The sequence below is a fragment of the Limanda limanda genome, chromosome 9 (assembly GCF_963576545.1).
Source record: "Limanda limanda chromosome 9, fLimLim1.1, whole genome shotgun sequence".
NCBI lineage: Eukaryota > Metazoa > Chordata > Actinopteri > Pleuronectiformes > Pleuronectidae > Limanda > Limanda limanda.
In genome coordinates this window covers 11328706-11355554 of record NC_083644.1, presented here as the reverse complement: position 1 = coordinate 11355554, position 26849 = coordinate 11328706, and the positions used below count along the sequence as shown (strand labels likewise).

General features: G+C 44.8%; 1 protein-coding gene across 1 annotated transcript in view; it reads left to right on the top strand.

The window, feature by feature from the left end:
• Positions 1-26849, top strand: part of nr5a2 (nuclear receptor subfamily 5, group A, member 2) — a 70044-nt gene that overhangs the window by 34355 nt on the left and 8840 nt on the right. Inside the window, exons 5-6 of the mRNA XM_061077609.1 lie at positions 6749-6868; positions 10177-10324. Coding sequence (XP_060933592.1) covers positions 6749-6868; positions 10177-10324 — 268 coding nt within the window. The remainder of the gene's footprint in view (positions 1-6748; positions 6869-10176; positions 10325-26849) is intronic.

The following is a 26849-nucleotide window of genomic DNA, read 5'->3' as shown; positions in this document are numbered from 1 at the left end:
TTGCCGATGGAAGAAACAAAAATGTGCCCAAGTTGGCCGAGGATTAATCTGGATTGTATGACGTTTAAAAAATCCAAGTGTCCACTATAAAAATATAAAAATTAAACACATTTATAAACTCTTTCAAACTGTATGAGAAGATTAGATTAGATTAGATTCAACTTTATTGTCATTGCACAGTACAAGTACTTATTCAACGAAATGCAGTTTAGCGTCTAACCAGAAGTGCAAAAAAAAAGGCAGTAAAAGTGCAGAGTATTGTGCATATTAAAGTGAAAATGCAAATAAATAAGATCTGTACAGTAAGAAATATATATGGAATGTTACAGTATTAACAGGAATTGTAAGATATAAGGACGATGAATACACTATGAGCAGGATAAAAATATAAATATCTATAAATATGAATACACTATAGGCGGGATAATACAGTAGTATTAAGCCTCCCAGGTCTGACATATATCATTTATATCATATAATGTGTTGGGTCAGTTAAACACAGGGATGGAGTTAAGTCTTTACTGTCTGTACATTTTGTTTGTTTCTATATAAGTTCTAAAAGTCAGTCCACTATCAGACTGGCGACTGGTGACCTAGTGTTTCATTTGAAAACAGTAGATTCTGGTTGCTTTCTTTTCAAACCTCGTCCACTAGCTGACAAATTTGGTTTCAGTGAATCTAGTTGTTCGGTGTATTATCACCAGTATTATCATTCCTCTACTCAGCGAGCAGCACCACCTGCCACCTGCTCCTTTTCCCAGCATTCTTATCACCCAGCCAACCTTAGGACCGAGGCCCGAGTGGACTGAAGCTAAGATGATAAACAGGAGCTTGAGAGTTTGGCAGCAGATGAGCGATGGGTGGGGGGGTGTGTGCAGAGGGGATAAGCGTTTTTTTTTCTTCTCGTGCACTTCTACAGTCTGCACAACAGGAACATGGACACCTAACGACCAGCTCCCCCCCCCCCCACCTACCAGGTCACATAGCTGGAACATCCTGCGGATTTTGTCACTCACTCCGCCATTTTTTTCTGATGGGAGGCAACTCTATTTGTGGCGTTTGAAAGTTGCGGCTGCCAAAAGTGATTTGTGGTGGCGTTGGGTCGGCATTTGCCCTAAAACAAGACACCGGCTTCAGATTCAGAAGCGACCTGATTGGTTTAAAGCAGGGGTCTTCAACGTTTTTCAGGCCAAGGACCCCCAAACTGGTGGAGAGATGTAGCAGAGACCCCTACTATATATATTGTATAAAATTGTGTTTTATATTAAACTGGGCCTAGTGCCATATATAAACATAGCTACCCTGTTATTGTGCATTTGATACTAAGCTATTCAAATATTACACAGGTTCATATATTCATGTTTTTAATTTAAACATGTGCAAGGTACAGGGTGGCCATGCCACTGCCATTTATAAACATACATCTTGCATACAACACTGAGCTATTAAAGTAATTCACAGATTCATGTTTTTATTTTAAACATAGATGTAGAAGAGACAGTGAATCCTCAAGCCATCTGTGGATGGCACACATATTCCCACATTAGTGAGATGTCGGACCCTGATGGGTAGCACACAACTTATCTAACCTTGGACGGATGGAGGTTGTCAGGCAGAGGGTCAAATCAGCCTCACAATATGTTGGATCCATGTTAATGTGTATTTAAAGACATTTAAATTTGTGGAAAAAAATTGTTTCGAAAATAAATAAAAATTTTAAAAAAATGTAAAAAATTGTCTAATCAACCAAAGATTCCGCGACCCCCCTGCAGTACCTCCGCTGACTCCCTAGGGGTCGCGGACCCCCTGTTGAAGACCTCTGGTTTAAAGGACAATTCACGTCCCTTTAAAATTGGGTCTTTGTTAAAACAAGAAATAGTTAATAATGTAGCAATTAGATAATAAAATGTGATTTTAGGTCAACAGTATTGCATGTGCTTCCACAAACCACTTCATGACGCCCAATTACTTGCACTTCATCCTATTGTCGCCGATGGAACCCCACGCTGAGTCTCTCCTCAATTAAATTACCAAACTAAACTGGAGACGAGCTACGGTGCGACTCAAGCACGACATAATTAAGTGTTTGCAACGGCTCTGAGAACAACGGGCGCTGTTCTAGGTGAATTAATGCCCGTTCCCAGGTGGATACAGGGCCTGTTTGGCTCAAGGCGAACAGATGCCAATACAGGACTGCACCAAAGGACGGCTGCTATAGAGACGCACGGGCATTGATGTCGGCTTCAAACCTCACCTGTAGTACTCCCAGACAGCATTGATTCCTGTCCAGCACAGAGAAAACGCAGAGACAGAAGCGCAGCTATTGTTTATGTACAAGTCGTTTGAGGCAGATAAACTCATCGTCTGTGCGTGTGTGTGTGTGTGTGTGTCTGTTTCCCCCCCCTCCGCGTCAGAAAATACACACGATTCCCTCCGTTCATTAAGGCTCCACAGAAGGAGATTCCATTAATCTGTTCATTAGGCTACATCAAAAATGGAACTACTTATTAAAATCAGATCCAGCTGTGTGCTCTCGTTAAAGCTCCGGAGCCGAACAATGCTCATGGCACTCGACCAAGAGCCGGCCACAAGAAAGGAGGAAAAAAACTCGACTGCTTTGGCCTGTTTGGACTCAACACACCAGGATAATTGCTCCACTCTTAGCAGGGGCCTATGAATAAACATTGCTTTTGTCAGCCAGCGTTCTGAATCCTCCATTTCCAATTAATTTACATTTGCCCAGAAATGGAGGGAATATCTGCTCTTAATCACTGTGTTTTATTTTCCCAATTTCCCCCAAGTCTTTTCTCATTCTCTCATTCCCCGTCTGACACTTTCATTCCCCCCTCTCACCCGCGCTCTCTCTTTCTTTTTCTAACTCTCTCTCTCTCTCTGGAAAATCCCATTAATCTCAGCCAGTGGTTTTGAACAAAAGCTATGGGCTAAGCAATTGATCCGGGCATTGATCCCACTCGCCTGAACGATCATAAAGGTGTTAAATTGGTTTCTTGGAGGATATGTATTTTTCATTGCTGGCTGCTGCAAGTAGAAGTTCCTGCTTGGTGCGTCTCTCGTTTTTTGTTTTAAGCTAACACGGGTGATGACGTTAAAATATTAAATAGATCACACCTTGAAAAGTAGCCTTAAATGTGGATTTTGAGGCCAGTTTGAAGCAGTTTTTTTGGGGGGGAGCATGTTTTCTGCATTAATACTAAATCCTTATAATGAGTTTTGCTCCATCCAAGGGTAGGTAGAGGCTTGGGATCGTCAAAAAGGGAAGAGTGGAAACCAAAATAGTGAAGTGCACCATTTAAATTGCTGTGAACTTCTTTCTTAAATTGTTATTGTGTGGCTGAGTTTGTGTCTTTAAACCACAAAAGGATCTCAGGTCATTTCCATGTAAGGTAACTCAGGGGAAGGATGCAGTTTGGGGTCAGAGAAGAACCTAGAAACTTCGGTTTGGATCAGGATCAGGATCAGGAGGCAGATCCAGGATTTTCTTTTCCCTTCTCAGGGCGTTTTTCAGCATTTCTTTCACGGTTTTCTATGGAACAATTTCATCAACAGGATCTCAATGGAAAATATTTAGGGGACTGATATTTATGAGTGTGTGAAATTTGGAGCAGCTTCTTTCAGAATTTTAAGGGGACTGTTGGGGCTCATACTGAGGTGTTACTGGTTTATCGCCCAGTCCGACCCGGACACACCACCCACAAATAAATGCACATTCTTTTGCACATTGAGCTGAGATTATCTTTAAAACTTAATGTGACTTTCTATGTTGTTATTATGATGCCTGTAAAATACACAATCTCATATCTGTATTTTTTTGTGATTGTAATTTAATGGAAAACTATTATAGCCGTAATAAAAGGTGTGTTTTGTTTCACTTGGCAAAGTGGGGAAGCGGGAAACAAAAACAAAACACAGTTTGTTTCCTATTGAGTCAACCTTGCGAGAACAAAACATTAAACTAGAAACAGGCGGCGTTATCTCCGTTCTCCGTGACTATGGGTTGAGATAAGAATTAACAAGCCAAACTGATCATCGGTTTTATTGCTCCCGTGGACTTCAACAAGCTGCCTATTTGAACTTTGTAGTGTCGTATTGTGAATAAATCAGCCACTGGCAATCGGCCCATGTTTTACAGACTATTTTCTCTGCACACGAGATAGGGCTCCGATCGCCCGTGTGAAATCAGGAGACGGATGGGTCGTCGCCTCCGTGTCAGAAGGTTCATATTATCTGAGCGAGCAGGCAGCCGAATTTGTAAGATCAGGCGCCACGAATGTTGTTCATTTGACAGAGCAAAGGAAGAGCTTGTCAGGGAAACAGCTCGTGTCGCCGGCACTTAAAAGGTCAGCGGACTGAACCCCAGCCCCCTGTCCCGCCCGCCCCCCCGCCCGTCTGTCTGTCACCAGTCCCCCCCTCTTCCAGGCGGGTGTCCCCCTGCTCTCGTCTCTCCTGCCATCGTCCCCTCCCCATCGTCCCCTCTTTGATGACCCGGGCCTCTTGTCAGGGAATAGCTTCCAGCCAGGCACAGTGAGGACAGCCCTTTGATGAGGACCCCGACACTTGCCAGCTCCACTGACGTGCAGTGGGGGGGTCCTTTGAAGAGACAGGGCCTTACATGTACCCAAAGACACACACACACACACTTACATGCGCTTCCAGGGTCCTGAGATGGAGCGACCGGGAGGAGAAGATTGGGGAGACGTCCCGTCTTTGACGACCGTCTTTGGTTTCTGATGGTTTTAATGAAGGCATTTGAATTTTACTTTTGTTCTGGATGTGAGACGCCTCGAGTATGAGGCCACAGAAAAATTTGATGTAAAGGAATTAAGGACAGGGAGACAAAAAGAGGCCGGGACGCTGTCAGAAATGGTAGAAAAGGTCACTGGAGCTTTGTTGTACTTTTGTCAGTCATTTTTCCCACTGATAAAAGAACAATGGGACATGAAGGACGCTGTTAAGTTTCTTCTTAGATTTGTTGCTTCAAAATATCACCATTTTATTTTTGTTATAGTTTGGGAAAAGTTATTTTCAAGGCATGAAGGCAGGGTAGTCATATTCATGGGATAGGTTGAACCACTTTTCTGCATATTGGTCAGAAGGTCAGATGAAGGTCAGAAGACAAGCAAACAAAATGGATAAGAGACATATAAACAAGGAGGAAATAAACTCTAAATTACCTAAATCATAGCCAGTCCGGTTACTAAATGTCAGATAAAATGTCCTAAAAGAACCAGAATCCATCCGCCCATATGTTTGTGTCCTCCAGCGCTGTGGCTGATATGATTTTGCCGAGTCAGTGTTGTGCCACAGTTATTGCTATGACTGCCTGAGAGGTAAACAGACACTGTTTGACACCATCACCAGTCAAAACAATCCCGATCAACAAGCACTCCACCGAGCCGCAGACGGTGCTTATCGTACGGCGCCGAGCCCGAGTGGTTGACATCATCTTAGCGGCTAAGGTCGCTGCAGATCTCAACAAACGCTTCCCTGTACGATTCTCCAGTGGCACCTGCCCGCGTCGCAGACTTACAACATCGATCCAACATTCTTCGCCGCGGCCAATTGTTGCGGTTGACGTCGGTGATGAACAGCTCAGACGGTTCTCACAGACTCGAAGCAACAAAGTAACACACATCAGCACCGAAAAACGCCGTGTGCCCGGAGAGAAACATTATTCCCAAAGATACCACAAAGAGCACAATGTTTGTTGATAGGAAAACCGGAGGGGGGTGGGTGGGTTGGGAGAAGAAAGAAGCTCTCATACATTTTCCTCATTCCTTCCTCCTCAATGTGGCCTTTTTCTCTCCGCGAGTGTGGATATGCGGAGTAATGATTAACACAGCCGGGCATGGGAAGAGATTCGCAGCTACAATAGTGGGGGTTGTATTTGGTGTTCAAGTCCACTGGTTCCCCTGTGACAGCTTCCCATGCTCACCTGGCAGGTCCCTGGGAGCCAGCGGCTGGCATTCAGAGGGGGGGGGGGGGGGGGCGGGGTGGAGAATAAGTGGCTACTTAATCATTATCATCCATGGAATCACTCAGACACTGCTGGCAATGGGCAAACAGATAAACCCTGCAACATTGTAAAAGCCCGGCACGTAGCAAAGTGCTTAACTGAGTGTGGAGAGGTTCACATGAGAAAGCTTTGGAGTGCATCCTGGGGACTTTTGAGCTTGTGTAAGGTTGGAAAGAACAATAACCCAGGGTGTGAGGCTGATCAATAGCGATTGACCTGTGAGCAGACTCCCACCACCCCCCCCCCCCCCCCCCCCCCGCAAACAGCTGCCTGGGATGTGTTCAAGCTGCTGAGGCCAAAGCATTCCCTCGACTTCTAGTTCTGAGGACAGGAGACTGGACTTTATTTATTGTTGGATTAAAGACTGTTCTTGTAAACAATTTATATGAATAGAAGACTGAATTTATACATTTTTGTATTTTTTTTTAAATCTTTAAAAAAAACACAATAACTTTAATGGGAATTTCAGATGCTGATTACACCCGTCGCCTAGCAACAGAGCTATGGACCCAAAAAATCTTCAGTTGATTTAACATTAAATAGATTTTGTTTTTATACATGCAGCGTCCGATATGGATCGACTCATAATCCTTCAAACTCCTGAACATGTGCACAATTCACGATGATGTTGCTCAAACTTAACATTTTAAACTGTTACAGATGAAAATACAAACGATAGAAAAGTTGCTAAGTGACGTGTGTATCTGTCACCAGGTGGACGACCAGATGAAGCTGCTGCAGAACTGCTGGAGCGAACTCCTCATCCTGGACCATGTGTTCCGGCAGGTGATGCACGCCAAGGAGGGCTCCATCCTGTTAGTCACCGGCCAGCAGGTGAGTTGGTTTAACATCTGGAAACATGGAGCTCTACCTCCATCCACTGTTTCTTTCTCTTTTTTTTTTTCTATCTACAAAACCCCGCCAACCATGCATCAGTGGCTCCTCGGGGGAAAACCACTGATGCAACATCTCAACGTTTCCCTTAAAGCATTATTGATCCCTCAGCCACACAGGAGTCACTGCTTCATTAAAAATAGATTATTATAGATATAAGCTAATGTCACCAGCAGAATCCATTTTTTTTTCTCAGCAGGAAGACGCTGACTGAGTAAAGCTCACAGCACACAGTGAGTAGGTGGGCAGCTATTATTTTTAGTTTTTTGGTGGGAGCTCATGCCCAAGGCCCAAATGGCCCAAATCCTTAATCTGTCAGGATCCTGTGATTCACAAATAAAATCACACCAACCAGGAGCTGGCAACACAGACTGATCCCATGCACATACAAACACACAACCGAGGCACAAAAAAGTGCACAACGTAGAGTGTACTCAAACACACTTACAGGCGAGAATTGAAACTGCTCAGCGAGAACAAGCCTCTGACCTGTGGCTGTCAGCGAGATGATAAGTTATAAATAATTGATCGACAGGTTCTCCAAAACATTGCTGTTCAACAAAATGTTTTATAACAGAAGACATTGGACTAAATATTGGAAGTGCTTGAATATGTAAGTGCTTCCATTTTTTAACTCTCTGAATGAAGACAAGGTCAGGGGTAGATTTTCGAGAGTACTTTCTAACAAGTGAGAATTAGTACTTCTACTGGGGAGTGGTACAGTCAAGGGGCAATGTCCACTAGAGTTGAAAAGAGAAGGATGGTAAGAAGGAGGGAGTCAGGGAGAAGTGGGAGAGGATGGTTGCGCAATAATAGCAGAGGGAGGAAAAGGGAAGAAGAGGCAAAGGGCGTGAAGGAGTGAGGAAGGAAAGGGAGAGAGAAACAAGTTGAGGGAATGACGGGGTGGGGAGGAAGGAGAGGAAAAGAGGAGGGATCAGGGAGGAGATGATGAGGCGTAGAGGAGAAGGCAGCTTGGAGATACAAGAGAAGTACGGAGGAGGGGGAGGAGGGACTGATAGTCAGGGGAGGTGCAGGTCGGCGGTTTTGTTTGCATACTCCTGTTAATGAACAGCTGGTGTAGCGAGTGTGTGTGTGTGTGAGAGAGAGAGAGAGAGAATCTGAAACAGTTCATTATCTCCTATTATTCTCTGCCTGGCCAGGGGTGACAGCACAGTGATAACACCAGGGATATTTAGACCACAGTAGCTGCATCACCCAAAGCAAATGCTGCACACACACACATGCACACACACACACACACACACACACACACACACCGGCGTGCTCCAGCCAGAAAATAATGTTCCAATACCGTGTCAACAGCTGTGGCATTGATATGACAATCTTAAAATGTCTTGCTCCGATGGCATCAGGAGACTGAGCTTTCAAACAATGTGTAATTTGTCAAGGTTGTGTGAGACGGAGGCTGGAACATCTCCCCTCCAGAAGCACTAACGAGGCCGAACCCGCCCACGGCCGGGGCGCTGGGTTCCGAAGGGTTAATTCCTTTTTTTCTTGATAAATTCCAAAAAAGGCAGATCAGGCCGCTGGAATCTCACATTAGCAGATATTTTCTCTTCTTCTGAGGAACCCTCTGACATGGAGAGAGAAGATCCGTTGAGATGGATTGTTGAGACAGATGTTTCGCTTTGAATCAAGCTGCTCCTCTCCTCTCGCCGGTCATGTGCTGCACTCATTCTGACCTTTGAAAAGAAACCCAGGCTACCAGCAGATTTACTGTTATAGCCTCTCATTCGGTCTCCGTCTCGCTCCTGTCCTTCTCCCGGTCGCTTGCTAATGACTTGTCTGTCCTATATTTCAACATGTCACCAGTTTGGCTTTGATTTTTAGTTTTGGCGTTGAAGACAGGAGGCCCTGGATCAAATCCAGAGTGGCGAATATTTGGCTAATGCATGCAGACATGAAATGACAAAGACTGAAGTGTTGAATGATTAAACAAGGCCTCGCAGCTTCGCAGCCACGTATGTAAAGAGCTGATGTTTTGATAGCACAATGCTCCTGGTGCGCATGAAATTCAAATGCAGCAGAAATGCAAAAACAGATGTTCCCGCAGCCAGTCGCAGATTTCTTTGTGCTCAAACACTTTCTACCCACATCAAACCCCTGTACCCGTCAAACACTCTCACCCTCCACATTCATCTTTAATGTTTAGCTATAGGATCGTATTCATGATGGGCTACGATCTGAAGGTTTATTCATATATTTACTCTCTACGTCTCTCCAGCAGGGATAATAAAGTCATATTGATTGATGGATTGATACACAGGTCACCAGGGTTAGTGCTAAGTCTGCTGTAGCCACATTATTGCAGGTTTTTTTCTCACTCCTCCTCTCATTTTCACTTGGGGCTATAGCAGGCAATAACCCAAGGCATCGCTATCAACAGTCCAATCCTTCAATGAAGTTATTTCATGCACAGTTGATTTTATGTAAATTGATTGACACCTTAGAAGAGGGGGGGGGGGCCAGCGTCTGCTTTTTCACAGAGTCATAACTCTCACCGTCTCGAAGGCGGAAAGAGAGAGGGACAAACAACTAGTGTAGTAAAAGAAAAGGAGAGAGAAGGAGGGAAGACGACAGGAGAAGAGATTGTTAACATTTACTCGACTCTGCCCTCTTCCTCAGACGGATGAAAAACAAGCTGCAATCTTCCTATTTACACGATAAATAAATTCCAAATCCAGGCTGCTTTTAATTGCAAATGGAGGCTCGCTGGGACCTTCCACCTCCCCGAGCTTTAGGAACTGCGCACGCCAACATCTACCTTCCCCTGGAAACCCTCACACAGTCAATTATGATAATGAATTGTCAATAAATATAAAAATTTCATATGGTCCTGCTTACCGTGAGTGGCAGCGAAGGACTTGCCTCCCAGACAAATGTGCTGTAGCTGCAGATAGGAAGTGCACCTGGGAAAGGAGTGCGAGTGTGTGTTTTAAAATGGATGGGTCAGAACAAAAGAGGATGGGTCTTTTTCTATCTATCTCTCCCTTCGCCATCAGCAAGTTTTCACAAAATACAGATTCATTGTAAAAAAAACATTGTCCTCTGTAGCTTGTTTTCTCAACCTCCAAGAGCAAAGCTTAGACTCTTTTTTTTACGCTGCTTTTAAACAGATTTCTATCTTTTTGGCAACATCCAGGAATCAATAAAAGCCTGTAGATCATACTGGTTCAAACCTCCCGACCAGTTTGCACTTCTTCTTACTCTCTTCTTCCTGATTCCAGGTGGACTACGCAGTGATCGCCTCACAGGCCGGAGCCACCCTCAACAACCTGTTAGGCCACGCCCAGGAGCTGGTGGCAAAGCTGCGCTCGCTGCAGCTCGACCAACGGGAGTTTGTCTGCCTCAAGTTCCTGGTCCTCTTCAGCATGGGTGAGTCTCTCTCTTTTTTATCCTTTAGTTTTTTTTGGGTTGACCCTTCGCACTGCAAGAGCCTTCTCCCAATCAATTACATTTTAAATTCAAATGCAGCCGAATGCTTTAGGAGAGGATTAAGGTTTGGCACTGGCAAGAGAGCTGGAGGAAGGAGGGGAGGAAGGGAAAGACCAGTGAAAGGGAAAGTGAGGAAGGAAGGAAGTAGAGGAGGTGTGGTCCTTTTCCAGGAAAGAAAGAAAGGGAGGATGGAAGATTTTACACATAACTCTGCGATTTAAGTTTGCTGGTATGAAATGTTTAGATCAATAACTTTGGCCGTTATGAATCAAAATGTTCACAGGGTGTATCGTCACGTACAGTGGGAGGAGTGAAAGATGAAATGAGATTGTGAGCTAGAAGAGTATGAGGAAGGAGGATGAGAAGAAGTGGTTGGTTTTGGGAGACTTAATTTTTCTCTCTCAGATCATTTCTCCTTCCTTTCACCACTTGTTACCCAAATATGTCTCATCACCTCCTCTTCTCCACAAAGAAGAGTGAAAGGAGAGGATGAGAAAGGAGGAGGATAGTGGGAAAGAGAAGGAGTTGGTTGCAGGCGGGTACTGCAAAGCATTTGAGACGGAAAGGTGGAGGTGAGCCCACGGGATCATGTAGGGAAGGGAGCGAGGTGGAGGGATAAGTAGCCACATGAGTTAAGAGATGAAGAGGAGGGTATCCTGTGTGTGTGTGTGTGTGTGTGTGTGTGTGTGTGTGTGTGTGTGTGTGTGTGTATGTGTGTGTGTGTGTGTGTCTGCTCCCAAATCTGCTCCATGCTCTCTAAGCCGAGGTCAGACATTGCCAGGAGACTGTCATCTCTGTCTTTTTCCTAATAAGTCTGCAACAAATGGCCTCTGAGGGAGGGACACACAAACACACACACACACACACACACACACACACAACCAAACTTATTTTAACATCCTACATTACTGAGGCCGGTGATGTTGATGCAGCTCCACTCAACCTGTCACCTGCATCGAGAGCATCTCTGGCTTATATACATACATCCATCTTTAATCCACAAAGGTCACGCCCTCACTTCTTTATCTTCTCTAAACAAAGAGAGAGCGACTAATGAACTGCTTCACACACACACACACACACACACACACACACACACACACACACACACACACACACACACACACACACACACACACACAGAGACACACACACCAACACACACACCCGGGCAATCAGGCAGGATTAATGTTTGTGTTAGTGTTGTTTGGTGCTACAGCTCAGAGAGAGGGAGGGATGGTGTGGATTGCAGTTGGGCATTAGAGTGTGTACGTGTGTATATATATGTGTGTTTGTGTGTGTGTGTGTGGATGCGTTTGTATGTGCAGGGCTTTTTTTTTTTTCATTGGGCTGTGGGTGTTGCTGGGTCTCAGGGTCTAAATAATTCGGCAGAAACATCATCCATAATGAAAGGCTCACCTGAGGGATATGTATCGCCCCCGGCAGTGCCTGTTCTCCGGCATCGCCCGGGCCTCCTGCAAAAGGAGCCCGACACCGGCGCCGTGCAGAGCTGGCTGAGGGGATCAGCGTTAGAGGAAGTGGAGGTGGTGCTGGTGGGGGGAGAGGGGGAGGCGCCCGAGCAATGTAAAGCCGGGAGATTAAGAAATGATTTGATTAGTATCACACACACATACACACACACACACACACACACACACACAGCTGAACGGAGACGAGTGTGTGCTGGAGGGTTGAGATAAGTTTTACCTGAGGGAACGTGCATAATGTGTGTGGCAGTGGGAAAGCGGGCGTGTGTTCATGCATCGTGTGTGTGTGTGTGTGTGTGTGTGTGTGTGTGTGTGTGTGTGTGTGTAGGTTTCAGCAGCTGCCTGTGCCCAACAATTAGAGCTTCAGTGAAATAAAGCGTGAGAGTAGCTCTGCACTGAGTGAAAATAATACACTCTCCCTCCGTATTCGCTTTATTTCATCTCTAACACTGACAACCCTGTGACAACTATCCCTATCTCAAGTGTTGCTACAACCGCTACTAATACTTTACTCACTATTTCAATTATAGAATTATATCCAAATTGATGATTCCTCACCTCCCAATTTACATCCAAGGCCAGTATACTGTGCCACTGCAGGGAAGTAAGTGTGCCAGTTCTGCAGGAAGCTGGAAATCCAAGGGTGTGGACAGACCAGATTTCATGTCCCCTTAAACTTTAACCTTAAGTCTAAATTCAATATTTCTCTATACCCTTAAACAAAGGTTTCAATGGCCCAACTTTCAACTTTCATTTGGTATAAGAATTATCTTATATCCTTACTGGACCATAGGGTCAGGTATAGGATAAGGTTATCGCAATTAAGGTTATCAAAGCTAAGAATTATTGATGAATCAAGCAAAACTTTGTGTTATTATTAACTGTAATTACATATCTCTACAACTTCAACTCTATCGTAGTTGCCATGCATATATATTTTGTAGAAAGCAACATTTCATTGCATCACACATTAATATGACATATGATTGAACGTATTCTGTGGTTGAACAGAACTATCCAGTATTAATTCTCCTTTATAGTTTTTACTTTGACTGCACTGAAAGTATTATTAGTTCCTCTACTACAACTACCTCAGCCGTGTGAGTCATGGAGGTAGTGATGCAGTCTGTATTTATCCCTCTTCCTCTCTCTGCCCCTATCATTCTCTTTTTTTTCTCTTCTCAGTATTTCTCCCCATATCTTCAACCCTCTCTTTCTCCATCCCTCCTCCCGTGGACGGACGATCAGTCATTTCCTCCCTGCCAGCCGAGCTCTTAGTTAAGCCAGTTGTCGATAAAGACAGGGATATAGATGTCACTCCAGCTGAGGGGAGACACTTGTCTTTAGACCTTTATTTTTATATTTTTCCCCTCTCTCTACCTACCTCTACTGATCTCTCTCTCTCTCTTTCTCTCTCTCTGTCCCTTGCCACTCTTTTCTTGTCTTTAAGTGAAGTCTTTCGCTTTCTATCAAGGAGGAGATTATTACTCTTGGATCATTGATCTCTTAAGTGTTTGTTGGACATTGAGGAATGATTGCGTGTGTTGGGTGTTGAGCAAGAGAGTAAGAGAGAGAGAGAGAGAGATGGCTGCTTGGGGTCAGAGTTCAGGGAAGGATTACTACGAGGTGTTGTCTGTTGTCGGATAACTGTTAATGGGTCTTTGATTTTCTTTAAAAGGCTTAAAGGCCTAATAGAAAGAGAGACAGCTTGTTGTTTATACGACCAGGTGACAGAGCAGCAGAGCAGAGGTGACGGACGAGTCTCACGTTCAAACTCAGAGAAAAGTGGGAAAAAAGACTCTCGTCCTCCAGCTTTGAAGTTGATTTACTCCCAGCTCTGTGTCTCTGAGCTCGGTATAGCCTCCTGATATGAAACACTATTTTATTCCAAGGAACAAGGAAAAGTGCGCATCCTAAAATGAGTTATTACATATCGCATGACTTAGAATCTGCTTACGCGCCCTCAAAATCCCCCATTGTCCTTGGAAAGTGGAAAATAACAAAGCTTCATTGATGAACTTCAACAGTAAATCATGAGCATGTGTGTGTAGCCCCAGTGACAGAGGTCAGACAGTGTTCAGCCAGCCACCAGTTAACCCAGCTCAGCGGGTCAGACCCCCATCAGGTGTAATTGGGTGGGACAGGTGCTGCCAGTGCTCGTCAGCTGAGAGGAGAACCAGAGTAGCTGCCAGAGCAGCACGGGCTGGTAAACGCTCCCAGCGGAGAGGGAGCAGATCTGTGGACATGTACAGCCCTGAAGAATCCCCCCACCTCACGTCCTTCAGTAGGAACAAAGCAAGGGAGAAGAGAGGAAAGAGTTCAGGCTTGTGTTGGATTTGTACAGTCACTGAACTTTGATTATATTAAAAGACTGTTTTTGGAACCAAATACTCTGGTAATACACACATCAATACTATTGATTAATACTTTTCAGCTGGAACATAAAACAGAAAAACTCAAAGAAATGTAGTTAATATTACAGAATTAAAAACAGAACAATAGCAAACCAATCTAAATATATGAGAAGGCCTATGAATGTTTGGCATCGTTGTCTACAAAACAATATAAAATAATTTCTAATACATTTCCTATCAATAAACATACATCAGCTTTCACACCCAGTTTATGTAATGGAATAAATATTGGAACATGGTGAAATGATGTGTATTGATTGACTGCTCTGTGATCAGATCTCATTTCATGTCCATTCGTAAGAAACCAGGACAGCCAGTCACTCAGGAGCTGCCTCAGCACCACATTAACTGTCCGTCACCAGATTAATCAGGCTCTGAGCGAGGCTGGGGTTTACAGACCCTCACCCATTCATCCATCCACCTATCCATCCATCCATCCATCCATCCATCCATCTCTCCCCATCCCGTCAGCTTTGCTTTGTCCCCTCTCTTTTTCCATCCTTTCCTTCTCTCTGTTTTAAACATCCATCTTTGTACGTCTCGATCTATCACAACTCCATCCTCACATCCGCCTCTATCGCTCCTCTTTCATCTTTACTTGAATCTGAACTGCCATTCATCTCTCTTCCTCTTTCACTCAGAGGTTGTTTTCACCCCTTTCCTACTTAAAGTGCCCTGACTTAAATTAGTGTTGAGTCTTCATCTGTTATTTATTAATGTCCCCAAACTATGGAACTGATTTTCAAAAACAGACATTTTATTTACCATTATTGTTATTAAATCATGTCAGGGATGACTCAATATAGATTATGTTCCCCTTATCCGTCCTTTATTATTGTCATTTCATGTACTTATTCTCAAAAAATCTTCCTGTTTCTGTCTCCACTGCTGCATCCTGAGTGTCTTTCTCTCCGCTCTCTCCTCGTTTCTGAAGATATAACATCTCCGTTTCTAAAAATCTAAAAGTGATCAAACGTACAACTTACAGTGTTAACAGAATAACAACTTTGAGTTACATCTATACACTGAACTCTTATTCATGCTCTGCACCATGAAAGCATCTCCTCCATTCAGATTGCTTTTGATTTAATTCCTTCAAACCATGAGTGGGTGCTGGGTTGAACCTGACGACAGAATACAGCGGTGCTGGTGTTAGCGATAGTGAACAACACAAAATGAGCGAAAACGAAATGAATGATCCTAGAATTTGGAGAACAAATGGAGAGAGGGAGCCTGGTTTTAGTTCCATTAAAGGCACAAAGTCTGCCTTAATGTTATTCCGGAATTTGAGAGGTGGGTAAATTGTGTTTATGTGCATTTATCTCTCGCTGCAGACCTGCACTTTCTTCAGACCCACACATGCACCTATGCTCGGACGTGTCTCTCATTAGTATGTTGAGTGCGGCAAACGCGGTGCAGGCAGACTCTTTCTGTTTTTGTGCACCGCGAGGTCAGACACCAATCTGCTGACAACAACACAAACACAGCAAACGTGATTAACCTTGATGAAGAAAAGACAAGCATTATCACTCGCTCTATTTCTCTATCAGACAGCATTTGTCTCCACACAATGAGAAAAAACACACACACACACACACACACACATTATTCCCAGACAGGTATGTCCTAATTAAGCAGCAGCCGAGGCTGCTCAGAATCAATGCCCTGATCCCAGGCCAGCGAGCAGGGAAGCCGGCTAATTCATGTATCCTGCTCCCACCTCCCTCTTCTCGCATAAAACCTGGCAAATATTAATTTCCTGAAAGTAACCAAATCATTTAGAATTCGGCCGGGGATTGATTAACGTTGGAAGTTGACGACTACTCAATATTTACACCCATTGAGACCAATGCAAGGGCCAAATAATGGAGCATATAACTGGCACAATGCTTCACAACATAATTAAAAGCAAGATAATAAGGACATTCTTTCCCCTCTTGGTTTCAGTGGGGGCGCCAATCGTTCTGCTGGGCTGTTAGTGAACAGAAGTGAGTCATGGTGTATGTTTGACCCAATCAATACACAAATAAAGTGTGGTCATCGTGTGCAGGGGTTGTTATGCTCGGGCCAACAGGGGAAGCTCCTTCTCCTGCCCTTAAGGGACCGGGAATCAGGATCAGGAGATAAAACCTTTATTTCACAGATGTAAAATGTGGTTAAATGGAACTTGGTTTAAAATGACAGAGTAGATGTAGCTTTATAAATTGAACCTGTCCTGTAAGTATTGTAAGTGGCAACCATAAAACAAACAAGTACAAAAGAACCATAGAAGTACACTCATAGAAAGAACAGACATTAAAGATCTAGATAATATATCTATGTAATAGATTATTAACAATATAATAATGCAAAAAGTGTCTTATAAACTGACCTTAAGTTATTACATGCAGGGTTAGTGACATGTCCACACTTGGCTTGTGAGAGGACGTTGCATCATCCCTCACAAATTGAGGACAGTGACTGAACGTGGTATTTGAGTCATGACTCTTTAGTCATATATGAAGACAGTGGATCTAAAGAAGGTTTTATACATGTGAAGTGTTTTAGATCACATGCAATGTCAAATGAGAACAGACACAAATCGTACTTCATGGTGTGAGCGCAGGAATCGAACCCCCGTGCTTAACGAATATTTGTGGGTCCCACAAATTACAGACTCAGTGACTGGATTGATGCAGTAGTATAAAACACATGTGTAAGGTTCATAAAGAGCAATCCATGCACGGAGCGACTGCACCTTGTGCTTTTTCATTTCTCTGTTTGGAAGCTTGTTGCCAAAGTGCTCGACAAACGTGCGCTGATTGAAAAGTATTGGACTCTTTTTTACTTTTTAAACAAATCTTTCACCGCCCATCAGCCTCCTCCAGGCAGCCTTTTAACACGAGAGACAAAACAAACTAAAAGTCGCTCCAACTTTGTCTGCGACAGAGATGAACTCAGCTCCTCTTGATTGACCGCCATGACTTTTCTTTCATTTCATCAGGAGCAGGTGGAAGAGCAACAAACCTAATACTTCCGACTGTTTTCTCTCAATTTTAGCCTAAGAAATTTAACATGGCGAGCAGTCGGCTCCTGACGCCGGCTGCCACTTTGTTGGGAATTCCGTGTAATGAGGCCGTCTAAGAGGCTTTCAGACTTTATCAAGCAATAAAAGCTCCAGGTCTGCGGCACGCCGGTATTACCTGGCAGCACTGCAGGCATGTCATTAAGAAGCCTTTGCGGTGAGTTGTGGTGGTGGCAGGGAAATCAAAGATCACCGACTCTCATCCCTGACCTGCGTCTTCCTTCAGCCTCACTCTTGTATCTCGCCTGATTCCTCACCTCAGAGTTTCCTGATGGATTTCGACATTTCTGCCCCGATTATCTCTGAAGTCTCTTTCAAATTTACAACCTCCAGTTTACCTTCTTTTCTTCTCTTTTAAGCTCTTATCACATTCTTACAGGATTTACATGCTGCTTTTGTTGACACTGGGTCTTTATCTGGTTTCAAACACGGCCAGTTATCAGCGTGCTTTGTTTGGAGAGGGCATTGTAAATGGAGAACCTCCAGTACTATATACACTTATGTGATAAACAACTGATGTGACAAAAGAGCCACATTATTGTTGTTCTTCAATGGGACCCAGATAGAGAGAATAAACAACTACTAAGGATGGAAACATAATAAAACATATTTGCTCTTACTAAGTCTACATATTTATTGGATTTACTCTGTAGACTTAAGAACCATGTCAGGTAATAATAAATCACAGTTGCATTCTTTTTATAAAAAAAATGGAGGCTAAGAAAAGTTTTAGCTATTTTAGTTTTTAAGTCACATAGATGGGATTTGATATGGTAACCACTGTGTCACCATGCCCCTCCCCTAAAAATCTAGATTTTTCTAAATATTTATAGTTGTCTTTGAACACAGAAATAAATGATAAAAAAAAGTCTAATAATACTTAAATAATAATACATTTGTTTTCTGTTGTTTTTTTCTCAAGGCTCAAATATGCATCAAATAGGAATCTTAATCTTCATTCTGTAATGTTAAAGTGTTCTAAATAGAGAAACTTAAAAATGGACAAATGCATTAAGTAGGTCAAATTAAAAGGAAAAAATTAAGAAAATTAAGCAGCAAATAAATGTAATTTGAACAAAACCGATCCAAAGCCTGATTCAACAGATCACTGCTGCAGCAGAGCGATTCAGCAGCAGCAGCAAATCCTCTCACCCTCCTCTTGTTGTGTTGCAAGAGTTTTTATCTCTTTGTGAATTTCAACACTCCAACACGCCCGGTGAGAGTCATAACCCGTGCAGCCGTGCTCTCCTGCCCGGCTCGGACAGGCTGCACGCTGGCAGCAGGATTTAATGCACTTTAACTCACTGCCCCGGCCCAAGCAATTCAGGACAGATCCCCCCTAAACTTCAGCCTCCCTCCATCAATACACTCGCTAACTACCCCAGCAGTGAGTACAATCAGACAAATGCTCCTGTAAAAGTTTTTTTAGGGAGGAAAATGCAGCTTCCTGCCCTCCACCTCCCCCTCTGCTCCTCTCTGCCACTCCCATGTGGGCTGATTTAAGACGGGCGAGCTATGAAGAAACTGTTGCCCTCCATCTCTCCCTCTCCCCTGGCCTTATTACTGGCTGTCAGTTTATTATAAAACATTAGGAAAGCAGAGGGACACTTGCAGTTACTGTCCTATCGATCGGCCCGGGATAGATTCTGTGATTTAGAGTCAGCCTCTGCTCGCGCCCGCCACGTTCCCGCTCTCCTATTAAGGTACCAGCGCTTTGCTTTGGCTATTGATGTCTCAACATTAACAGTTACAAGCTGCTACAGAAAATCAATGCTCAACTTTTATTACCGGCTGCATAACGCAGAGGACCTCCCGCCAGCTGATACTTAGCAGTCAAAAGGAGGCGCGGGTGGGCTGCCCGGCACGTCAGGTGTTTTCTAAGTGATATCTGCAGTAATATCAATCATGCGTGGAGCACATGGGGGCTTTCAGGGGCCAGTTAAGGGCCTTGGAGCTTAAGGGTACAGCATAGGAAGGTATAGCTTGCCAAACAAATTAGCACATGCTGGTAAATACCAGCCCAGCGCGCACGGCCAGAGATCTTACAAGCGAGGGTGTAAAACAAGCGTTTTTTATCAGAAACTCTCACGCTGAATAGATTCTCACAGAAAAAAAATACAAAGTGCCAAACGTCTGCGCTTTTCTCGAAATGGCTTTGATCTCCTCCGGTGTCAACACACAAAAAAAACAACCTCTCACACACGGTACAGTAAACTAAAACAAGGATCGATCCGCCTCAACCAGCAGCACCGAGCCGCCATCCATCCATCATCAGCATCAACCTGGACACATGTGTGTGTGTGTGTGTTGTAACGGAGCATCTGAACCCAGGTAGCGTGGATCCAGAGCGGCCGAGGCCTCTCAAACATTTATGAGGGGGGCTACCGAGCAGCGGTACTGCAGCCCCTCTGGGACAAACAGCCCCCGGTTCTGTACTCTCAGTCCCGATCAATGGAGCTCAAGTTCATTACACACACTTTTCAGCCGAGCGGCGGCAACTGTTGCCCCCCCCCCCCCCCCCCCCGCCCCTTCCTCCTCCTCCGATAGTCCAGCAGCCCACCGCTGGGGCCGCATTACACCTGCTTGTTTACGTGACTACGTGTGCGAAGACAGGGCCAGAGAGTGCGTACCAGTGTGTGTGTGTGCGTCTGTGGGTGTGTGTGTGTGTGTGTGTGTGTGCGTGCAAGCAGGGGTTTTCTCCCAGTGGCCAGAGCTCGAGGTTATCATTATGTACAGGTCCGCCCGCTGCGATGCTAATGCTAATGCATTCTCAGTGGCCGCAGCTCGGGTCCCAGCGCTGTGCTAGCTAGGGTAGCTACTCCTCACCAATTAAAGGCGGAGGGATGTCTGGGATTGGGGGGCGGGGGGGGGCGGGAGGACAGGCTCGGACTCTCAGCTGAGAACAAGCTCACATTAGCCGAGGAAAACAGATCCGGAGAACAGATCGTGCAGAGATCAGAGTGCTGCAGGAAACACCCGCTCTAGATTCGAGCGATTTGTTGACAGGAGATCATCTGGTCCCTGGCTGTGATTTCATGCAGCTTATAATTACTTAGATGACTTATTCACTTTGATTCGACCCTGCGCAGCTTTGCCGTGACCACACCGACCCACACGTATTCAAAGTGTCCGACCAAAACTATTTCCAAACTATGCTGCTTAGGGTTTATCTCACGGTAGATGATACCGTCTATTAATGGGGTCAGCCCTATGTTCCCACAGACCTATGTTCCCACATTTCTAAGGATTTTTTTTTCACTGACAATTTTGAAAATTAGGCCCTATGTTCCCACAGCCCTATGTTCCCACAGCCCTATGTTTCCAGATTTATTTTGAAAAATTAGTCCCGATTTTTCCACAGCCCTATGTTCCCACAATTCTAGATTTTTCTGAAAATTAGGGTTAGGGTTAGGGTTAGGGTTAGCGGTGTTGAGCTCAAGAGAGTTTGGAAGGGTTAGGGGTGTTGAGCTTAAGAGAGTTTAGGGTTAGGGTTAGGGTTCACCAGCTACGGAATGGTGAACCCTTAACTACCAGGCAGGGGTAGAAATGTGGGAACTGTAGGGACATAGGGCCTAATTTTGTAATGAATATTAGAAATTTGGGAACATAGGGCTGTGGGAACATAGGGCTGTGGGAACATAGGCACGCTCCCCTATTAATGCCACAAGCAAAAAGTCACAGCGATATGTTGTAATCGTTTTCTCGGGTCAACGAGCGTCATCTCGGTAACATCGTGAACTTAGAGAGAAAAACCTGAGCTGATTCTTGTCAAGGTTTTCTCGGCACCAGTGCAAGATGTGTAGCTTATTACTTGGAGCGATGCACAACAGTGAGAAAAGAACAACTGCCGTAGTAATGCATGGTGTCAGAGCACCTGTCTGGACATCACTCAAGTATTACATGCAAACAGCAGCAGAGTTACACAACCCTCCCTGTGGAGCTGTCTCAAGCAGAGATCTCTCTTTTCTTGGTTGTTTCTTTTCCGTTTTCTTGCTGCTTACGCTCTAAGAGAAACCGTCCCTGACAAACACAAATGTGGGTGCACGCTGTCTGCACACGCACATGCACAGATGTATAGTAGTGGCATGTAATAGCAGGGAGTAGTAGCGTGTCATCAAAACAGACAGATCCTTGTGTAAACACGCACCAATCGGATCTAGACCAAAGGGTGGTGGTGTGGACCCTTGGTTTGTAAAGTGTGTTGTGGGTCAAATGTGCGAAAATAAAAATGCAATCAGATGGACCCCCTTTCCCACACACACACACACACAGCTTTGCACACCCGCCCTGTCAATCATTTGTCAAGTTGTAAAGTTCACTCCTTCATGTCGCAGCAGGAGCTACAGTGTCCACAGCGAAGGAAGAGCTTTATGATAACACCTTTACATCCACTACAGCTCATGATGTGTCATTAGTGTTAATCATTCTACAATCACCACTACACGGGCAATTTAAAAAATGTAGGTGTGGAGTGAGGTCACTGCGGTATAACGTTTGAGTAAGATAACAGGTGACTGTGATGCAAGAAGCTTTTTTAAAAAAACTTTAGATCCATTTCGAACACTTGGAACATGTTTTTCTCTTTGTCCTTAATGTCCCTTAAATGTTCCTCAGGCCCGAGAACAAACTCTGACTTTTTGCCCTTGCAAGCATCCGAATGAAAAAAAAAAAGTACTGACGATTAGAGCAGCAGCAAAAATAATCCTCTAAATTCCTCTGCTGCCCTCGTATCCCGACCGGAGCCCACTGGCATCACTGCACTGCCTGGCATGTGGACTGTCAGCTATTGTGTTGCTGTGTGACTGTGCACATTGCAGAGGCATGTGCTTTAACTGCACTGCTGGTAAGCTATATGGTAGTCAGGTGGCCGCTATAAGATTATACACCCTCTTCCCCTTGCTCTTTGAGCCGCCCTCTGTGTGTGTGTCTGTGTGTGTGTGTGTGTGTGTGTGTGTCTTTAGACAATGTGGTTACAAGATACTTCTGGCCCGGCAGAGAACAGCGGAGCTTAGAGGTGATGTGTGTGTGCATGCTGTGGCGTAACCAGAGACAGTGATTAAACGTTTTAAAGCACAGATGATCCAACAGGTGCTCTGGCTCGCTGTCTCTTGTTCTCCCACCCTCTCTTTCGCCCGATCTCTCTCTTTCTTCCTCTCTCTCTCTCTCTCTCCCTGCGTTGAGCCCCTACCTACCCTGTGACCCACACCCCTTTACCCCTGAATCATCACAGCTCCTTTCTTGTCCCTTCATTCTTGTCCGAGAGGATATTTTAAGCGACAATGCCCTGTGAGTCCACTGTCTTACACACACACCCTTACACACACACACACACACACACACACACACACACACACACACACACACACACACACACACACACACACACACACACACACACACACACACACACACACACACACACAGCTTCTCCATCTAAAACTTCATCATGCAACAAGACCTCTAGAGCTGCTGGCAAATGTTGGAACCAAGGGTCAAAGAGGCGACATGTGTTGAGACACAGGAGGACATTCATCCATCAGCTCTCTGCTCACACACACACACACACACATACATACAGTGCACACAACCTGAACATACTGTAAACTAATATTGCTGGCTGCCACCAGCCGTTTGTCACTCCAACTCTTGGCCTGCGTTCGCTGCCACAGTGCATAGATGCCACCTGGCACTAACATCCATAGCTACTGTTGGCGTTACACTGTGAGTCTCAGACTGTGTCAGTGAGGAGAAGATTCTACAGTGAACATAGTAACCTTAAGAATAAGCTTTACAGCAGTGATTTCCTTAAATAGGACAATAAATGATTTTCGAAGTAGACATGTTTTTGCTCCGGCCCAGTGGTAGTTTGTTTGTTCAGCAGGTTTATGCTACTAATCTACTTCACAGATTTCCTCAAAACTTGGAAGAATGGAGGTGTAGCCAAAGAAAGAATGTTTGTATTACATATTCATGGATGAGGCGTATTAAGGGGACTGATATCTATGAGTGGGTCCAATTTGGTGCAGCTTGTCTGAACCTTTCCTCCTTGATGGAGGTATGCACTCTCCTGACCTCAAAAAAGTTACCATTCAATTTATCCTGAAAGTCCAGGGCCTTAACTTGTTCGTTCTCTTTGTTTTGTGTTGTTTTGTAGTTTTACTTTAACAGTAACAAATTGCTCCCAACGTGTTATGGAGGATGCATTAGCACACACACTCATTTTCCCTTATCCTCTTAAAAATATTTCAATAAAACTGGTTAAAATTCTCAAACCCCAGTTTGCTGCAGAGCACAAACAATCACACACAAACACAGACACACACACTCCACAACATCTTCTTTTTTTTTCAAGTGTTTTGTGGTTTGAAGATGTGGAGAACGTGGGGCATCACTAACTCTCTTCAGTCAGTCACTCGACCCGCCCGCTTCATCACATGAGAGAGGGAGCCCAACGAGGAGGAGGAAGAGAGAGTCGGGTGGAGGGAGAAAGAAGTGAGAGAAGTGAGAGAGGGAGAGAGGGAGAGAGGGGGGGGGAAGTGACGCTATGGATTAACTGTCTTTCAAGCTGAAAAATATACATCCCCAGGCGTTTGGTGCTGAATTATTAATTCAAATTTGTCAGCGAAAGAATGAGAGAAATCTATTGACAGGGAGACCCCCCCCCCCCCTTTAAGGGTCTCATTAAAGGGAGGGGGGGGGGTCCCACACCGGGCGCCTCCTGTACTGGCTGCAGGAGTTTTCGGGGGGGGCAGCGGAGGGCTGGTGGGGGGGTGTACTTGACCCCCCCAATGATTTTCTGTCACTTTATCATAAACAAGAAGGGTTGACGTGCCCCTTCGTTCCCCACGCCCCCCCCCAGCCCCCCCTCCACCACCAAACAAACCCCGGGTGTAATTAGCCGAGGGGTTCAAAAGTGCACTGAATGTAAACGAGGTTCACGTGCAGGCGTGGATACAAATGGACACACACACACACACACACACAAACACACACACACACACACACTCATTATGTGCTGACAGGTACAGAGAAGTGGGAGGAGCCTGAAGAGTCACCTCCCAGGTTCAGCCATATTGATTTCTAATTCATTTGAATTCTTCTCACAGATAATTTCCACAGATTACAACCAACACAGGGACTTTGTGTGTCTGCTGCATTGTCGTCGTTTTACACTCGCGCCTGTCAGTCATGCGTTCGTGTCATTAGCTGCAGAAGACTACATGTCTAGGAGCTGTATGGGGGGGGGGGGGTCGGCATTAGGAAGGTGAGAGAGCAGGGACCTGTGGGCGCAGCGCGTTGTCTGAGGTCGGCTCATTGAGAGGCATTTGGTTCCGCCTCCAGGGGGGGGGGGGGGGACGGACTAAGCACCAGGTTCATTGCTGATACAAGTCTCTCAGTATCCCTCTGGCAAATGGATTTTCATAATGCTGAGACAATGTGATTTCTTCTCTCCCCAGCTGTGTGTGTGTGTGTGTTTTTATTAAATCCCAGCAAGTCTGTGGCTCGTCAGAAATGAGAGGCAGCTGATGGGGCCGACTCGCAGAAATGTTTTAAACCACAAAACAGAAACTACAGAAAATTAATATTTAATAAAGCAAAAAACATTGTTTGTCCAAAAGTAAAAGATATTCAGACCACTTAAAAAAATATCAAACAGAAGCTGGAAGCAGAAAATATTTGGCTTTAAATAACTTTTCTGATTGTTACTTTCAGGAGTTATGTTTGTTTGTTAGTTAGCCAGATTACGCAAAAAAATACCGAACTGAAACCAGGACATTCTGTGGAGATGTGGTGCGGATCCGAATCAGGAGCAGATTTTTAAACTTTCTTTTTATCGTGTGAGGGCGTTTTTCCAACATTTCCTTTGATTTCTCAAAGAACAATTAATGGATCTTTAAAAATCAAGGGGACTGATATTTATGGGTGTGTGCAATGTACAAACAGCTTGTGCCAAAAAACAACAACAAACAAACAACAAACAAGTAACACACGGAGTTCCAGGAGAGAAAGTGTGAACTGTCCCTTTCCCACTTTAATTAGCACTGATATTAACATCTTTGGCTGTGCCTAGGGTTGCAAAGGGGCGGAAAGTTTTTCGGTAAATTTCCGGACACTTTCCGGAAACTTTCCATGGAAAGTTAAGCTCGGGAATTTTGGGAATTTTGAAAAAAAAAAAAACTACACAAATTAAACGCTGAGCAATAAAAACATCATTCAAAACTCTATTTTAAAGATGTATGGAATGCAGCACACGCTGCACGTTGAATTTCAACCCTCCACTGTGCATTCTTCCATCAAATGCACAGATAATGCCCAGCATCCTTCACACTACAGCAGGGCTATTGAGGCCTGCTGTAGTGTGAAGGATGCTGGGCATTATGCACTATCTCATGTGTGGAGACATTTCACCCCATCCAATGTAGAAGGAAAGGCTGTGTACATTTGCAAATACTGTGCAAAGACCTATGTTAAGAATGACACAAAGATGCAGAAGCATATAGTCAAGTGCCCAAAGTTTCCTCAGGGCTCAAATCAGCCTATGACAAAACAAAATGTTTATATTTATGTCTGTATATGACAAGGTAAACACAGTTAGTATAAATTACCCACAACATTTCCAGTTCATTCCCGTTAATTCCCATTAATTCCCGTTAATTCCCATGGAAAGTTTCCAACTTTGAATATTCCCTGAATTTTGCAACCCTAGAGCCTGTGCCCATCTGTTGGAGTCCAAAAGTCCAAACTAACAGCCACCAGCTGATACATGATGTCAATTTGTTTTCCACTTCACCTCAGGATAAATCCCCAGCACCCCCCCCCCCCCCCAGCCAGCATAGGCAATGAGAGAGGCTTGTCCTCCTTCCTGCTCCGAGCAGCTTTTCTCTTGTTTATTTTATCAGACCTAAGGCACTTTTTCCTCTCTTTTCCATATCTCTCGACCTCTCTCCATCGCCCCCCCCCCCCCCCCCCGCCCGCCACAGCCCGCCGACCCCTCCGACCCGTCCTGGGGCGACAGAACCGAACCAGCCGCTACCTGTTCAGCTTAACAACAACAGCAATGTGGTCAGCGGAGGTTTTAGATTTGACTTAATATATCCCCAACTGGACCGTACCTGCTTAATTCTCTTTCATAGCCGCCTGACGTCTGCCCCCCCGAGTGGCTGAAGGGAGGGTTTGATGAGGCGCCGGGCAAATTGAGCCCTCATGCTTTATTCTGACACGCTGACAACAGCTCACAGCCCATTGGTGGCCGGTTTTCGGGAGCAGCCAGACGGTTATTATTATGCATTGTTAGCGCCGAGGATATTTGGCCTCTGGACATCGGGCTGTGTGTTAGCTGGAGGGCATGTAGCCACAGTATGCTACCGTGTGCCGGGGAAGTAAAGGGTCACTTTTCAAGATGAAGGGTCACTGTTCAGGGGCCTAATGAGCCCTTTGTAAACCCAGTGTAAAGGCTGAGATCCTTTCACTCTGAATAGATTCAGAAGGGTTGGGAGGGT